Genomic DNA, 17,086 nt, shown 5'->3' on the forward strand with positions numbered 1-17,086 from the left:
AAATGAAGAAGCAGAAGGAATTCTCTGGCATTGTCATGATTCACCTTATAGAGGACATTTTAATGGAGAAAGAACAGCAGCAAAAGTCCTTCAATCTGGGTTTTATTGGCCAACTTTATTTAAAGATGCCCATAATCATGCTAGAAATTGTGATAAATGTCAAAGAGCAGGGACAATCACTAAACGTCATGAGATGCCTTTACAGGGTATTTTAGAGGTTGAGATTTTTGATTGTTGGGGAATTGATTTTGTTGGACCGTTCCCTCCATCTTTCAACAATGAATATATTCTGGTAGCAGTGGATTATGTGAGTAAATGGGTGGAAGCATTAGCTTGTCCTAAAAATGATGCTAGCACGGTAATTAAATTCCTGAAGAGGCAGATATTCTCACGCTTTGGCACTCCAAGAGTGTTGATCAGTGATGGAGGCTCTCATTTTTGCAATTATCAGCTAGAGAAAGTACTCAAACACTATGGAGTAAAACATAAGGTAGCTGCACCTTATCATCCACAAACCAATGGACAAGCTGAGGTGTCTAACAGGGAAATAAAAAGGATCCTGGAAAAAACAGTGACTTCATCAAGAAAGGATTGGTCTCTCAAATTGGATGATGCTCTTTGGGCTTATAGGACAGCAATGAAGACGTCTATGGGATTGTCACCGTTTCAATTAGTCTATGGGAAAGCATGCCATTTGCCAGTAGAATTGGAGCATAAAGCATTATGGGCTTTAAAATTTTTGAATTTTGATCCTTATGAAACTCAATGCACACGCAGAAGGCAGATTTTGGAACTTGAAGAAATGTGATTACATGCATATGATTCATCAAAGGCGTACAAAGACAAGATTAAATTTTATCATGACAGGAAGTTGGTGAATAGAGTTTTCAATCCAGGACAACAGGTATTATTGTTTAATTCAAGATTGAAGATATTTCCTGGGAAGCTAAAGTCAAAATGGTCAGGACCATATGTGATAAAAGAAGTGCATCCGCATGGAGCAATTGAAATATTTAATCCAGCTGCTGATGATCCACAGAGAAGTTGGGTGGTGAATGGTCAACGTCTCAAACCCTATCTAGGGGGAGAGGTGCAACAATTTTCCACAATGATGTTGTTGGTTGATCCTTGAAAGTCTGGGTCAGGCTCATGACGTTAACTTTCAAGGATCAACCAACAACATCATTGTGGAAAATTGTTGCACCTCTCCCCCTAGATAAGGCTTGAGACATTGACCATTCACCACCCAACTTCTCTGTGGATCATCAGCAGCTGGATTAAATATTTCAATTGCTCCAGCAGATGCACTTCTTTTATCACAAATGGTCCTGACCATTTTGACTTCAGCTTCCCAGGAAATATCTTCAATCTTGAATTGAACAATAGTACCTGTTGTCCTGGATTGAAAACTCTATTCACCAACTTCCTGTCATGATAAAATTTAATCTTGTCTTTGTAAGCCTTGGATGAATCATATGCATGTAATCGCATTTCTTCAAGCTCCAAAATCTGCCTTCTGCGTGTGCATTGAGTTTCATAAGGATCAAAATTCAAGAATTTCAAAGCCCATAATGCTCTATGCTCCAATTCTACTGGCAAATGGCATGCTTTCCCATAGACTAATTGAAATGGTGATAATCCCATAGACGTCTTCATTGCTGTCCTATAAGCCCAAAGAGCATCATCCAATTTGAGAGTGATAACAGTTGAAAAACTGTTACTTTCATGCTTAAAGTTGATACTAAAAGCAACCTTTAGACTTAGAAACTAGCTTGAAATCATGCCTTTTGTTTATATTTTCAAAAATAAGAGAGCTGGACAGGTTTATGCTTGATTTAAGTGTTCTTGTGCAGGTTTTGAGGTGAATTTGGTGAAAGAAGTGAAGAATAAGAGAGAGGACATTCGAAAAGACAAGAAAGAGTGCAAAAAGGAGAAGTCGAAGGCACCGCTCAGCGGCAAACTACCGTTGAGCGGCACTCAAGAGGTGACGTTGGAACCGCTGAGGGGCAAAATGGCCGCTGAGGGGAAGAAAGAAGACGCGCAATCACCGCTGAGCGGTAAATACCGCTGAGCGGCACTTTTTGGGCTTGGACTTTTGTAATCTTTTGTAACTCTAGATTAGTATATAAGGGCTTGCACGTCCTATAGTTAGGCATCTTTGGCAGAAACGAGGCAAACACTCTCTCTTTCACCCCTTTGAAGGAGGATCTTGGATGCTCAGGCTACCTCTTCACCTTTATTGGGTTTATTCTTTCATACTTTCATTGTAATTCATCTAGGTTCACCATGAATATGGTGAACTAAACCTTGTATGTTTGTTGGGGAGTCAAAGTAATCTCTTGAAGCTCTCATATATGGATTTGTTGAGTACATCTTTGAATTAAGACATATGCTTTCTTTCATCATTAGTTAGGGTTTTTCCTCTTTGCTCAATGCTTGCATTGTTTAACTCATTCTAATGCATGATTATTGGTTTTGTTGATACGGACACGTACGGGGAAATCTAGATCCGGGGAATTTCTCCCAATATTATACTGACAATATTATATTGGTTGCCTTAAGCTCCTGCGCAAAATAAACTAATCATTAGGAATGCTAGGAATTGTATGAACTATTTGATTAGGGAGAAGCCATCTAGAATGGTACTTTAGAGAGTGGCATTAACAATGATGATTTGAATGTTGAATTCCTAAAATGTATGAGAGTGGATGAGATGAAATTGACCCCCAACAACATATTCATTCATATATTCCATTGAAAGTGTTTATCTTTTGTCTTTGCCATTGATCAAAATTCATGCATACATGTTTATTTTCTGTCTTACATTTTAAACCCAAATATTTCGTTTGTAAGTCTTAGTTAATCAAGAAACCACATAACTAAACTAGGCCGTGAGTCCTTTGGGAAGAACGATACTTGGTCTTACCAAGTTTTATTACTTGAACGATTCGGTCATACTTGCCGATTGTGAAACAAGTTTGTGACATCATATTTTGGTGCTTACAAATTTGTCCATCAGAGAGACCAATCCTTTCTTGATGAAGTCACTGTTTTTTCCAGGATCCTTTTTATCTCCCTGTTAGACACCTCAGCTTGTCCATTGGTTTGTGGATGATAGGGTGCAGCTACCTTATGTTTTACTCCATAGTGTTTGAGTACTTTCTCTAGCTGATAATTGCAAAAATGTGATCCTCCATCTCATGACGTTTAGTGATTGTCCCTGCTCTTTGACATTTATCACAATTTCTAGCATGATTATGGGCATCTTTAAATAAAGTTGGCCAATAAAACCCACAAATCAATGAGAACTCCCCTTTTCATAACAAAGATAGCAGTCACCAAACTAGGTGCCATCAGAGACCCAAGTATCCTTGATTCCTTCTTTCCATATTCCCCATCTCCATCTCACTCTTGGGAATTTGCTTCTGCATGAAGAGATCAGGCCGCCAGCAGCATATGAATCAACATCACGATGGATAAGAAGAGAAACATCACACAACTGGGTGCTTTTATCCAAAACAGAAGAAATAAATGCAAGAGTACCCTCCACTTCATGGACAACTAGATGTGCAATAAGTTGTTTTATCATCTTCATACCAATCCCATCTGCCAAACCTCCCCGTCTAAATGAATTCTCCATCACATGCCAGGCTCCAGGACCTAAACTAAGACATGTTATGTTCGGAAAACAACCCAACAAAGTATCAATCCCAAACACTGCTGCATCAACCTGTTTTCTTCTTCCTACCAAATCCAAGGTAAGTCTCTTCACCGTGCTGCAGTGACGAAACATAGTAAACAAAAAACCAAGAGAGAGGCATTCTACACTGAGCTGAAGGCATTGTATATTAGCACAATTTTTCAACCTGAGCTCATCAGTATTCTCGAGGGAGAGATTAAAATTGGACAAGGAAGGGGCCTCAAGGACAACCAACTTAGGTTTGATGCATCTGAGATCAAAATCAACAAGGCAAGGTGCACATATGATCAAAGAAAGTGGAGCATTTGAGACTGACCATTGACAAGTGGTAAGGTGTAAGAAATTAATCTTAGGCTCCTTAAGTCCACCAACCCCAATAAGACTGAGTTGAGTCAAATTAGGGAAACAAGCATTGATCCTGCTTAAGTCCTCATCATCCAGTCTCACAAACTCAAGGGTCAAATGTCTCAACGTTGGCATCAAACACAAACCATCCACGGATAACCATGCATTCCTCACGACCAATTTCCCAAGATTATGGCCTGAATAAGACACATTGCAAATTTCCATGAGAGACAAATAAAACTTAGATTCATATTCTTATGGGATGTTTGGATGGACAGAAAGAAGATATAAATGAATACAATACGTTTTTTTGGTTGATTTAAGAGAAAGTGTTTTAAAATAAAAATTCAATAATTTCTTTCCATCATATTTCCCTTCTACTCAAATTTCGACATTGATGGTACGTTTAACAGGGAGGAAAGAACGTTGATGAACTATTTTCTTTGGTTGGAGAGAAAATGAAAGGAAAAAAAATGTAACTAACAAAAGTTCAAATATTACGTTTTTCTCTTCAATTCTACCTTCCAAACATACCATTAGGTTCTTTTAATATTATTTCATCCAGAGTAATCTAAACAAATGTTAATCTTCAACACAAATTGAAACACCAATTCTGACGGAAAGAATACGAAACACGCGCAAGAAACCGCATTCTTGTAAAAGAAAGTATGAAGAAAGAAAAATTGAGAATCAAGAAGCTAACAGGTGGAAGAGATGAGGGACAAGGCTTCGGATCGGCGCCAACAAGACTGGACCCAGAAATCGGAGACGGAGAAAGATTTCAGAGCGTGGGAAATGGATGGAAGCCACTCTCTGATGAAGTTCATGTCGGTAAGGTAGAGATCGTCGGACTCATCCTCGACGTCGTCGAAGGAGACGCCACCGAGGGCGCGATCGACGCCCAGCGAGACGGAGTCAAGAGTGGAGGTGGAGCGGAATACGAGGTGAGAGAAAACGGTCTTGAAGGGAGTGACGAGGTGCTTGGTCTCCGGCGAACGGGACTTGAGGTAGCGCGACATGGAACAGACCACGTTCAGCCACCGCACCTCGTATGACGCCGCGTTTAGACCCTTGGACACCGCCCTGCACCGCGCCACATCGGTAGTGTCCGTTAAACGACTCACAATTTCCACCAACAGCGACGCCGGAAGCTCCTCCATCATCGCCAATCGAATTGCGCAATTGCATTCAACATAGAGAGAGAGAAAAGAGTTTGTGTTTGCGTTTTGTTTTTCGGTGGATAAAGATAGTTTGAAAACATTGAGAATATTTTGACAAAGGTCACGTGGCAAAATCACATGGAATATAAATTAGAAAATGAAAAATGACGTGGAAATGAAGTGGAAATGAAGTGAGGTAGGATATCAAGTGGAGAGTTGATTTTGTGATTTCAAAATTAGAATTTGAGTTTGGGTTAGAGAGAACCTAAATAATCGTTTTTTCTCTTACATGCGTTGTTAGAGTTTACCATTCGTCTAAGTATTGCCGTTGACGTATTCCTTTCATCCATCGATAAGTGTTTGTTGTCGTTTGAACCTTTGGAAGGAACAAGCATCAAAAGGGATGCGTTTTCACCGTTTCGTTGTCGTTGGACTATTTGGTTATGCCATTTATATAGAATTTCATGTATAATGAACCATTCTCTGTAAAAATCAAAGTGCAAAAACTGCATTGGTAGCAAAGAGAAGATAAGTGGAGAATTCAGGCAAATGTTTTGTACAAGCAGGTCAATTATGAAAATGACATTCATTTTGAAGTGCCTAATTTATTCTTTAACGATTTTTGAACATAAAAGTGATGTCGACAAAATTATTATGCCATTTATATAGAATTTCATGTCTAAGAAACCATCTTTTGTAAATATCAAAGTGCAGAAACTGCATTGGTAGCAAAAGCAAAATAAGTGAGAGACACGTCAACTATGAAAAATGACATTCATCTTAAAGTGTCTAATTTATTCCTTAACAATTTTTTAATATAGAAGTGATGTCGAGACAATTATTATGTCATTTATATAGAATTTCATATCCAAGGAACTATCTTTTTGTAAAACTCAAAGTGCAGAAACTACATCGGTAACAAAGACAAGAGTCATTCTAATTTATTCCTTAACCATTTTTGAACATAAAATTGATGTCGAAACAATTATTATGCCATTTATATAGAATTTTATGTTCAAAGAACCATTTTTTGCAAAAATCAAAATGCAGGAAATGGTAGCAAAGACAAAATTCATTTTGAATGTCATTTTCACAGTTGATCTGTCTGTGCAAAATCTTTGCTTGAACTTTTCACTTATTTTGACTTTGTTATCGATACAGTTGGACAGCGGCGAACGCTTATCATTAAGTGGGAGAGACGACTATACAACATACAGACGTTATGACGAACTGTAAAATCCAACAATGATGGACAATAGGCACACTTCTAAGTGGTTGGAAAGGGAGACGATTCTCTAGGGTTCTTGACACCCAAACTCAGATTCTAAAATCACAAAATGAACCCCTCCACTTAAAACCCCATACCACTTCATTTCCACGTCATTATCCTTTTTGGGTGACTGTGGAATTTTAACTATTTACATAGTTTGACGTAAGCGAAATGTCGAATATGCCCTTGCCATAAAGTTCACTATATTTCGAAAACCCTAGTGAGAGAAATAGGAGGTTTGGTTAGAGAATTTAGAGAGATGGGAAGGAGGATCCTGAACGATGCCTTGAGGAGTATGGTGAATGCAGAGAGAAGAGGGAAAGCTATGGTGGAACTCAAGCCAATTTCCACTGTTATGTCTTCATTTCTCCGAATCATGAAAAACCATGGTATCTTTTCTTTCTCCAGCCACTATTTTTATAATTTGTATTCTTTTTTCTAAAACTCGAAACCCCTTTTAACTGCTTCACAATTTCAAATCTGGCAATAATGAAATGGTATGAATTCGCTTTTCAAAAGTGATTTCAGTCTCTGAAATTTATGTCATCAGAGTTTGAATGACTTTCGTTGTTGATTTGGTTACTGTCATCCTTTTCCGTCTGAGTCTGAGCATGACTTTCCGTGTGTGAAATATCTTTAAGATTGCAAGGGTCCATGAACCGATATAAAGTTCTTTAAGATTCTAACAGTTACTCTGTACTGTGCCACTGTTAGTGTAGTTAATTTGGCTTAAATTCCTAATAGGTTATATCAAAGACTTTCAAGTCTATGATCCGCATAGAGTGGGGAGGATAACGGTTGAACTACAAGGTAGGATTAACGATTGCAAGGCTCTTACATACCGAAAAGATATGAAGGCAAGGGATCTTGAAGCCTACAGATTGCAGACTCTTCCTACTCATCAGGTTGGTTTATGTTAATGATTCGTTTTCGTGTCACAGCTTCCGACTGCTGTTTTTGTCTGATTGTGGTTGTTATAATTTGTGTTTTAAGAATGATATGTCAATGGAAATCAAAGGAAAAAGATAATTGTGCCTTTCTATTGCTGTGTGCAGTGGGGTTATGTTGTGATTACTACTCCTGACGGTGTTTTGGATCATGAAGAAGCCATTAAGAAGAATGTAGGCGGCCAGGTTCTTGGTTACTTTCACTGAAATGATCGTTGCCATGCTATTTTGGCTGTGTATCACGTTCAGTTATGTTTCCAGATAAACATTCAAAGATTTTTTTTTCCTTGTATGAATGTTATAAGATAGCAGCTCATGCATGGAGAGTATGATGAATTGCATTCGATGCTTTGTGGAAATTAGTCCTGTTTTGGTTAAATGGTATTTTAAACATGAAGGAATGTTATGCCTCCTATTTCTTAATGTACTTCAAGTTCCAAGTCATGTAGTCCAGGGTTAATTCTATCATTCTACGCAGTGGTTTCCTTTTTCTCAAGAATTGCAGTTTTGGATAAGAAGATATTTCATGTAAACGATGACAACGTTTTAATTAATCTCCATCCCTGTTTCTCAGTAGTCATTTATGATATGCTTAACAAATTCAAGCCCAATTATTTTGCTACATTTTTCAGCTCGTCAGTAAACTACGAATGTTGAAATAGACGTGTACAAATGCATTTGCCATCCAATTTAGGGTGAAATAAGAAATACCTCTGCTAGTGAAAATTTCAGCTCCAGATTTCTAAGTATTACCTTGTTCTAATATTTCATGGAAGACAGTGAACATCGGCATCATTCATATTACTAGTTAGATATGAAAATTTCAAAATAGTAAGTTTATTGATATTTTAATTTTAGATGTGTGCAGAAACATTTGTGATATGTGTGGCAGTTCATTTGTAAAGTATGTAAATTTTCAATTGTAACGTTCGATCTTTGCGTAGCAGTTGTAAATTCCTTCTATCCTTGCCCTTACATTGTTACGTATATAATAACATTATTAATTTTTTATCTACGAAAATTAGTGATAGGTTGTTGGTTATGTGTAGCTTTGAACAACTCAATTTAATTTCTGAAGAAAGTCACTGTATAGAGGTTTCAAAATTATATTCGGTAGATGTTTTTAGCTATTTTGTGTATTAGTGTTTCATCTTATAATCTTGAGAAATTCAATGGTTAGTTTTTCTTGTGAGATTGAAGTGTCCTCGATGTTGTTTTTGGACTAATTTAGGTATCCACCTTATTTCTGCGATACCAAACTTGAGGTTCCATTGTAGGCCAAGAATCACACATTTTATTTTATTAATAGTAAACAACAACACTCGGTGATTCACATTACAGTCAAATAACCCCACAGTTTGAGGCAAATCAATTTTAACCATCCACAGGAAAAGCAGAATGAAAAACCAAAAACACAGTACATTAAGTTCACTTGGATCACAGCACGAAACATTCGGAAATGGTGTTTATTGAGCACGAAACATTTGGGAATGGCGTTCATTCAGCACGCCTGCAAATAGTGAAGCCATCACCAGTTGAAACAACAGAAATTTCAACACGAGAATCATCTGCAATTGCTTTGTTGAAAGCTACAACAGCCTGCCTGTATTTTCTTTTGGGTATTGGAACATCCTCTTCAGGCCAGGCAACAGTTCCACCCCAGAGGGTATTATCATAGATTATTAACCCACCAATCATCACCAGTTTAAGAAGCCGCTCGTGGTAATTCCAGTAGTTATCTTTATCAGCATCAACGAAGGCAAAGTCAAAACTATCCTTATTTGAATCCTGTAACAGAAGAAACAGAACCCAAATATCAAACAAAAACTAACTATAAAGTAAAAGGAGTTAGATCCTCTTACGTACAAGGGAGAAAGAAACAAAAGAAAAAACAAAAACTAGGGTCTTAATTTATTATAGACAATTTTCTGTCTCGTAATATGACATTGTTATGTCAGTAACATGACAGCAACACAGAATCATACTCACGTCTTCTAATAGTTTATCAAGAACAGGTAGAGCTGGAGACTGAATGAAGTCGATCTTGTGCTCTACACCAGCCTTTTTAATGAATGGTAGTCCTATCTCATAAGCTTCTCTATCTGGATCCAGGGCTATAATCTACACCACACAGACAATGGAGTTGGTGACATAAAACAGACATATTAAACGTACCAAATAACAAAGAAAAGTGCAAACCTTTCCATCGTCTGGAATGGTTAGTGCAGTGAGGAGAAGAGAGTATCCTGTAAAAACTCCCACTTCAATGGTCTTTTTAGCATTCAACAGCTTCAAGAGCAAGGCCATTAGCTGACCCGCATCAGGATCAGCGCCCATAAATTCCCTGCATAGTGAAAATGGTATAACACAAACAGTTTCCTGATGTTGGATATGGTAACTAAATTAAAGAAACAAAGCCCTTTAATGTTTACTAGTTGAGCACAGACACTGCTAACACAAATATTCAGATGAATGAAAAACTCTGGGTGGATTCTGAGAATGGGGACCACGATCAACACAATAACCACACCACAAATTCATTAAAACGATGTAGAAGCTAAAAACAAGAAACATAAAAGAAGCAAATCTACAAGATGCAATGTAAAAGCAAATAGGTTATAATTCTAACTAAGCCTCGTACCAAAAACTGAAACTTATAGCAGTCTTTCGAGTTTCAACCAAGACCTTAACTTAACTATGATAGCAAACTTTGTCTTTGTTGATTTTAATAATGTTAACATGTCTTGAGACAGAATTGTGGCAGAGAATAATTACCAAGGGTGTGTTGCGGTGACATTCCTTAGCTCTTTGAGAGTCTCGGCTTCTCGAGGGTAAACACAAGTCTCTAGTATATACTACCACAACATTGTTGGATTGAATAATTTATGAAAATGAAACCAAGGAAAAAGTACTGTTTGAACGACAAACCTACCTTGGTCAACTTCTCACTCTGCAGTATTATTGGATTAGAGGACATTGCTCTATGCTCTGCTAGGCCTCTGTTTCTCTTTGTTTTTTTGTGTTGGACATACAATGCGTCCCTCGTTTCGGCCATTATAAAAGAAGTGAAGCGGAGGTTGCACGTTGCAACCCCTACTCCTTCATCTGTTCAACAAACAATCAAGGGGGAGTGAATATGTCTTGTATGATTCCAAACACCTTTTTCCTTTTATGTGGGTATTTTGAAGTTCTAAATTTTACCAAATTTTTCAATAACTAAACTTTCTTAAAAAGTTAAAATTGCTGTCACCTTCAGGAGTGTGGGGAGACCCCTCATGAGTTGGAGGAGCAAGGTGTGCAAGGAATGAGTGAGACTGCTGAAAAAAGGGGCTGGTAATCGTTTACAGGACCCCTGTAAACGATTACCCGACACAAATTGGGAATTTGTACAGAAAGTCCAACACAGGTACTCAGTCAGATGAACACAGGTCACCATTGGCAAAAAAAGTGACTTTTAGGCACTTCTGCACCTGTCTGAGGCTGGTGCAGGTGTTCCAATGGTGGGAGAGGGTGGCTGGTGATGTGATGTGAGTCCAAGGAGGGTGGGGAGACCCCTCATGAGTTGGTTGAGCAACCTGTGCAAGGAATGAGTGAGACTGCTGAAAAACGCCTATGGTAATCGTTTACAGGACCCCTGTAAACGATTACCCTACAGGAATTGGACATTTGTACAGAAAGTCCAACACAGGTACTCAGTCAGATGAACACAGGTCACCATTGGAAAAAAAACTGACTTTTAGGCACTTCTGCACCTGTCTGAGGCTTGTGCAGGTGTTCCAGTGGTGGGAGAGGGTGGATGGTGATGTGATGTGAGGCCAAGGAGTGTGGGGAGACCCCTCATGAGTTGGAGGAGCAAGGTGTGCAAGGAATGAGTGAGACTGCTGAAAAAAGGCTCTGGTAATCGTTTACAGGACCCCTGTAAACGATTACCCGATAGGAATTGCCAATTTGTACAGAAAGTCCAACACAGGTACTCAGTCAGATGAACACAGGTCACCATTGGACACAAAACTGACTTTTATGCTAATCTGCACCTGTCTGAGGCTTGTGCAGGTGTTCCAGTGTTGGGAGAGGGTGGATGGTGATGTGATGTGAGGCCAAGGAGGGTGGGGAGACCCCTCATGAGTTGGAGGAGCAAGCTGTGCAAGGAATGAGTGAGACTGCTGAAAAAAGCCTCTGGTAATCGTTTACAGGACCCCTGTAAACGATTACCCGAGAGAAATTGCCAATTTGTACAGAAAACACAGACAACCACTTGCTCTTGCCACCTCTTTGAGTTTAGAGGAATTATATGTCGCCATTCCCTGTTGGTATTTGGCCAAGAAGATGTTTACAGTGTTCCCTCACAATACATTTTGAGGCGCTGGAGCAAAAACATTCGAAGAAGACACACACTAATAACAGCATCGTATAGTAATTCGACAAATGAACCACGGATGCAAAGATACAAACTGTTGTGCAAACGTTTTTATGAAATTGCTGAAGTTGCATGTGAGTCTGAGGAAGCTAGTACTGAATTGGAAAAAGAACTTAATTGTTTGGGTACAAAATTTGGATTCAGTTCTTCCATGACAAATAACATCATCAGTGATGCAGGCCAACTAAGATACGATACTGGTGCATGCACGTCAATACCACTTACTCCAGTTGGAACATCTGATGTCCTTGTACACAGTCCTGCAACTGTTAAGCGAAAAGGACGTCCACGCACAAATAGGTTGAAGTCCACTGTTGAGAAAAAAACCAAAAGAAGAAAGTCAACTTCATTGACAAACACTTCAACACCACCAACCGAACAATGCGTGAGTCATTATTTACGGTCAAAATATTTATTAAATAGTTTTTAGTCTATCAATTATGTTTAACTTAGTAGTTGTGTTGTTTCAGGGCGAAAGACCAAGTAATGTTCTTGAATGTGATCACCGTGAACAATTTGAAGCGGACACTATCCAACTATCACAAGATACCGAAATGGGTCATTTTGGATTTATGTCGTTGTTGTCAGCTGTACATAACAATTTCGATAACAACATCAACTGATATATACAACTTGTTTGCTGCTTATTTTGTAACTTTTTTCTGTTTTTCAAAGTTAAAATGGTCTTCGATGAAATTCCTTTAATGAATGTATGTGATGCATATGACCACACCAGTATTTGTTATTGTAATCGATTACGAGGCTCTGGTAATCGATTACGAGGCCCTTGTAATCGATTACGAGGCTCTGGTAATCGATTACTGTGTTCAGTTAATTAAACCTAATTATCCCACTGCATAACGTGTATAACTTGCAATCGTGTTCGTAACCGCCCAAAACACATCCTTCCTCATATTCGTTTCGAAAACCTCTCTTCTCTCAGTGCAAAACCCTAAACGAAATACAATGGCTGATCGTGGAAAGAAGAAACAAAAGGCATCTTCTTCCGTTGGTGGACGTCGCCGTCGCCGGAGTCCAACCCCATCACCATCGTCATCCCCTCCTACGCCTACCAATGATCTCTTCTCGTCGGATGAGCAACAGGAGAAATATGCCCAACATTTCGTAAATCGGGAAATTTTGGAGAGTAAGTATCTAGAGGACGAATACTTTCAAGGAAAAAATTTTCAATTCTATGACATATTACACGAAGCTGGGCTGACTGAATTTGTGTGTTTAAGAAGACATTACCACCCACAATTAGTCAGAGTGTTCTATAGCAACATGTCAATATCGGATACGGGGGTTATTCGAAGCGAAGTTAGAGGGGTCAAAATTAGGGTCAGCCCTAATCTTTTTCAACAACTGACTAATCTCCCATCTGATGGTGTTTGTTACGAAGGCAAAGTTGTAGATGAGTGGAAAGAACAATACGATTCTGTCACTGCAAGGCAACTAGTGTGTAGAGACGATGCAGCCATACAATCTAGAATACTAGCGGGGCAAATGAAGGTTCAACCAAGGATACTTCATTACGTTCTCACTAGAGTATTAATTCCTCGTGCAACCAATATTGGTCAGGCATCCGAAGAGGATATTATGCTGCTATGGGCATTTTTCAATTCCATTCAAATTAACTGGGGACATCTTATTAGATATAAGATGAAAAGAGCATTAAGGGAGAACGCAAAGTTGCCGTATCCAAATTTGATAACCATCTTCATGGAACACTTTGAAGTGCCTACTTAAAGTTATCCCATTTCAGAACTGAAGTTCAAGCAAAGAATTGGTTGTGAAGTTCTAGCATCATTTGGTTATATGCAAAATGATGAAGGAGAATGGGTTCCCAAAGGCAATGCCCCCCATCCCCCCTTACAAGAAGGTCAACAGAATCAAGGACAAGATGATGAACAAGGCAGTTCATCTACAACACTAGATAATGTAATCAACCGCATAGAACAACTTCAAACCTTTGTTGGTACAAGATTTGATGCCTTTGAAACTCGATTTGATGCCCTTGAAACAAGATTTGGAAACATGGACATGGTCATCACTACAAGGTTTGATGCGTTGCAATCGCGTGTTGGGAACATTGAAGAACAACTGCAACACTTGCCAAGTGCTTCTGGAAACAATCCTCAGACTTAAAATTGCTTGTTTAGGCTTTCTTTACTGCATTTTAAAGAACTATGTACTCCAGTTCCTGCTTTGATCATTTCAAGTATTTAATAAAATGAAGTTGTTTAGTTTCAAAATGGTTCCTCAATTCTCGACATTTATTATGTAATGTTCAATTTATGATACACTTAATACCATGGCAGTTGTGAGTAAAAGTCAGTAACCAATACCACTTAATACTAACCAATAACACTAACCAATACCACTTAATAACACTGCAGTTGTCTGTAAAACTAAAAGTAAGTTTTTTGTCCAATAGTGACCTGTGTTCACCTGACTGAGTACCTGTGTTGGACTTTCTGTACAAATTGGCAATTTCTCTCGGGTAATCGTTTACAGGGGTCCTGTAAACGATTACCAGAGGCTTTTTTCAGCAGTCTCACTCATTCCTTGCACAGCTTGCTCCTCCAACTCATGAGGGGTCTCCCCACCCTCCTTGGCCTCACATCACATCACCATCCACCCTCTCCCAACACTGGAACACCTGCACAAGCCTCAGACAGGTGCAGATTAGCACAAAAGTCAGTTTTGTGTCCAATGGTGACCTGTGTTCATCTGTCTGAGTACCTGTGTTGGACTTTCTGTACAAATTGGCAATTCCTCCCGGGTAATCGTTTACAGGGCTCCTGTAAACGATTACCAGAGCCTTTTTTCAGCAGTCTCACTCATTCCTTGCACACCTTGCTCCTCCAACTCATGAGGGGTCTCCCCACCCTCCATGGACTCACATCACATCACCAGCCACCCTCTCCCACCACTGGAACACCTGCACAAGCCTCAGACAGTTGCAGAAGTGCCTTAAAGTCACTTTTTTTTCCAATGGTGACCTGTGTTCATCTGACTGAGTACCTGTGTTGGACTTTCTGTACAAATTCCCAATTTGTCTCGGGTAATCGTTTACAGGGGTCCTGTAAACGATTACCAGAGGCTTTTTTCAGCAGTCTCACTCATTCCTTGCACAGCTTGCTCCTCCAACTCATGAGGGGTCTCCCCACCCTCCTTGGCCTCACATCACATCACCATCCACCCTCTCCCACCACTGGAACACCTGCACAAGCCTCAGACAGTTGCAGAAGTGCCTTAAAGTCACTTTTTTTTCAATGGTGACCTGTGTTCATCTGACTGAGTACCTGTGTTGGATTTTCTGTACAAATTGCCAATTTGTCTCGGGTAATAGTTTACAGGGGTCCTGTAAACGATTACCAGCCCCTTTTTTCAGCAGTCTCACTCATTCCTTGCACAGCTTGCTCCTCCAACTCATGAGGGGTCTCCCCACCCTCCTAGGACTCACATCACATCACCAGCCACCCTCTCCCACCACTGGAACACCTGCACCAGCCTCAGACAGGTGCAGAAGTGCCTAAAAGTCACTTTTTTTCCCAATGGTGACCTGTGTTCATATGACTGAGTACCTGTGTTGGACTTTCTGTACAAATTGGCAATTTCTCCCGGGTAATCGTTTACAGGGGTCCTGTAAACGATTACCAGAGGCTTTTTTCAGCAGTCTCACTCATTCCTTGCACAGCTTGCTCCTCGAACTCATTAGGGGTCTCCCCACCCTCCTTGGCCTCACATCACATCACCATCCACCCTCTCCCAACACTGGAACACCTGCACAAGCCTCAGACAGGTGTAGATTAGCATAAAAGTCAGTTTTGTGTCTAATGGTGACCTGTGTTCACCTGACTGAGTACCTGTGTTGGACTTTCTGTACAAATTCCCAATTTGTGTCGGGTAATCGTTTACAGGGGTCCTGTAAACGATTACCAGCCCCTTTTTTCAGCACTCTCACTCATTCCTTCCACAGCTTGCTCCTCCAACTCATGAGGGGTCTCCCCACCCTCCTAGGACTCACATCACATCACTAGCCACCCTCTCCCACCACTAGAACACCTGCACCAGCCTCAGACAGGTGCAGAAGTGCCTAAAAGTCACTTTTTTTCCCAATGGTGACCTGTGTTCATATGACTGAGTACCTGTGTTGGACTTTCTGTACAAATTGGCAATTTCTCCCGGGTAATGGTTTACGGGGGTGCTGTAAACGATTACCAGAGCCCTATTTGAACACTCTCAGTCATTCCTTGCACAGCTTCTCCTCCAACTCATGAGGGGTCTCCCCACCCTCCTTGGCCTCACATCACATCACCATCCACCCTCTCCCACCACTGGAACACCTGCACAAGCCTCAGACAGTTGCAGAAGTGCCTAAAAGTCACTTTTTTTTCCAATGGTGACCTGTGCTCATCTGACTGAGTACCTGTGTTGGACTTTCTGTACAAATTCCCAATTTGTCTCGGGTAATCATTTACAGGGGTCCTGTAAACGATTACGAGCCCCATATTTCAACAGTCTCACTCATTCCTTGCACAGCTTGCTCCTGCAACTCATGAGGGGTCTCCCCACCCTCCTTGGCCTCACATCACATCACCATCCACCCTCTCCCACCACTGGAACACCTGCACAAGCCTCAGACAGTTGCAGAAGTGCCTTAAAGTCACTTTTTTTTCCAATGGTGACCTTTGTTCGTCTGACTGAGTACCTGTGTTGGACTTTCTGTACAAATTCCCAATTTGTGTCGGGTAATCGTTTACAGGGGTCCTGTAAACGATTACCAGCCCCTTTTTTCAGCAGTCTCACTCATTCCTTGCACAGCTTGCTCCTCCAACTCATGAGGGGTCTCCCCACCCTCCTAGGCCTCACATCACATCACCAGCCACCCTCTCCCACCATTGGAACACCTGCACCAGCCTCAGACAGGTGCAGAAGTGCCTAAAAGTCACTTTTTTTCCCAATGGTGACCTGTGTTCATCTGACTGAGTACCTGTGTTGGACTTTATGTACAATTGCCCAATTTCTCTCGGGTAATCGTTTACAGGGGTGCTGTAAACGATTACCAGAGCCCTTTTTGAACACTCTCACTCATTCCTTGCACAGGTTGCTCAACCAACTCATGAGGGGTCTCCCCACCCTCCTTGGACTCACATCACATCACCAGCCACCCTCTCCCACCACTGGAACACCTGCACCAGCCTCAGACAGGTGCAGAAGTGCCTAAAAGTCACTTTTTTT

The 17,086-nt window shown here is 40.3% G+C and overlaps 4 protein-coding genes across 4 annotated transcripts; 2 read left to right on the forward strand and 2 right to left on the reverse strand.

Moving 5' to 3' along the window:
* Window positions 1-3,300: 3,300 nt before the first annotated feature.
* LOC148193257 (F-box/LRR-repeat protein At4g29420-like) lies at window positions 3,301-6,382 on the reverse strand. Its single transcript, XM_088098075.1, has 2 exons — window positions 4,749-6,382; window positions 3,301-4,242 (listed from the first exon to the last, which is right to left on the reverse strand). The coding sequence occupies exons 1-2, from the start codon at window positions 5,206-5,208 to the stop codon at window positions 3,344-3,346; spliced, it is 1,359 nt and encodes a 452-aa protein (XP_087954201.1). The 5' UTR covers window positions 5,209-6,382; the 3' UTR covers window positions 3,301-3,343.
* A 288-nt stretch (window positions 6,383-6,670) lies between these two features.
* LOC148193258 (small ribosomal subunit protein uS8my) lies at window positions 6,671-8,002 on the forward strand. The gene is made up of 3 exons (XM_088098076.1): window positions 6,671-6,864; window positions 7,220-7,380; window positions 7,531-8,002. Exons 1-3 carry the CDS (start codon window positions 6,735-6,737, stop codon window positions 7,627-7,629), a joined length of 390 nt encoding a protein of 129 aa, XP_087954202.1. The 5' UTR covers window positions 6,671-6,734; the 3' UTR covers window positions 7,630-8,002.
* Window positions 8,003-8,751: 749 nt separating this feature from the next.
* LOC148193259 (putative caffeoyl-CoA O-methyltransferase At4g26220) lies at window positions 8,752-9,766 on the reverse strand. The gene is made up of 3 exons (XM_088098486.1): window positions 9,622-9,766; window positions 9,412-9,543; window positions 8,752-9,210 (listed from the first exon to the last, which is right to left on the reverse strand). The coding sequence occupies exons 1-3, from the start codon at window positions 9,757-9,759 to the stop codon at window positions 8,920-8,922; spliced, it is 561 nt and encodes a 186-aa protein (XP_087954612.1). The 5' UTR covers window positions 9,760-9,766; the 3' UTR covers window positions 8,752-8,919.
* Window positions 9,767-11,797: 2,031 nt separating this feature from the next.
* On the forward strand, window positions 11,798-12,462 carry LOC148193260 (uncharacterized). Its single transcript, XM_088098449.1, has 2 exons — window positions 11,798-12,224; window positions 12,310-12,462. The coding sequence occupies exons 1-2, from the start codon at window positions 11,859-11,861 to the stop codon at window positions 12,460-12,462; spliced, it is 519 nt and encodes a 172-aa protein (XP_087954575.1). The 5' UTR covers window positions 11,798-11,858.
* The last annotated feature ends 4,624 nt before the right edge of the window (window positions 12,463-17,086 follow it).

The sequence above is a fragment of the Vigna umbellata genome, chromosome 9, assembly GCF_029865625.1.
Source record: "Vigna umbellata cultivar VRB3 chromosome 9, Vumbellata_1.0, whole genome shotgun sequence".
Taxonomy (NCBI): Eukaryota; Viridiplantae; Streptophyta; class Magnoliopsida; order Fabales; family Fabaceae; genus Vigna; species Vigna umbellata.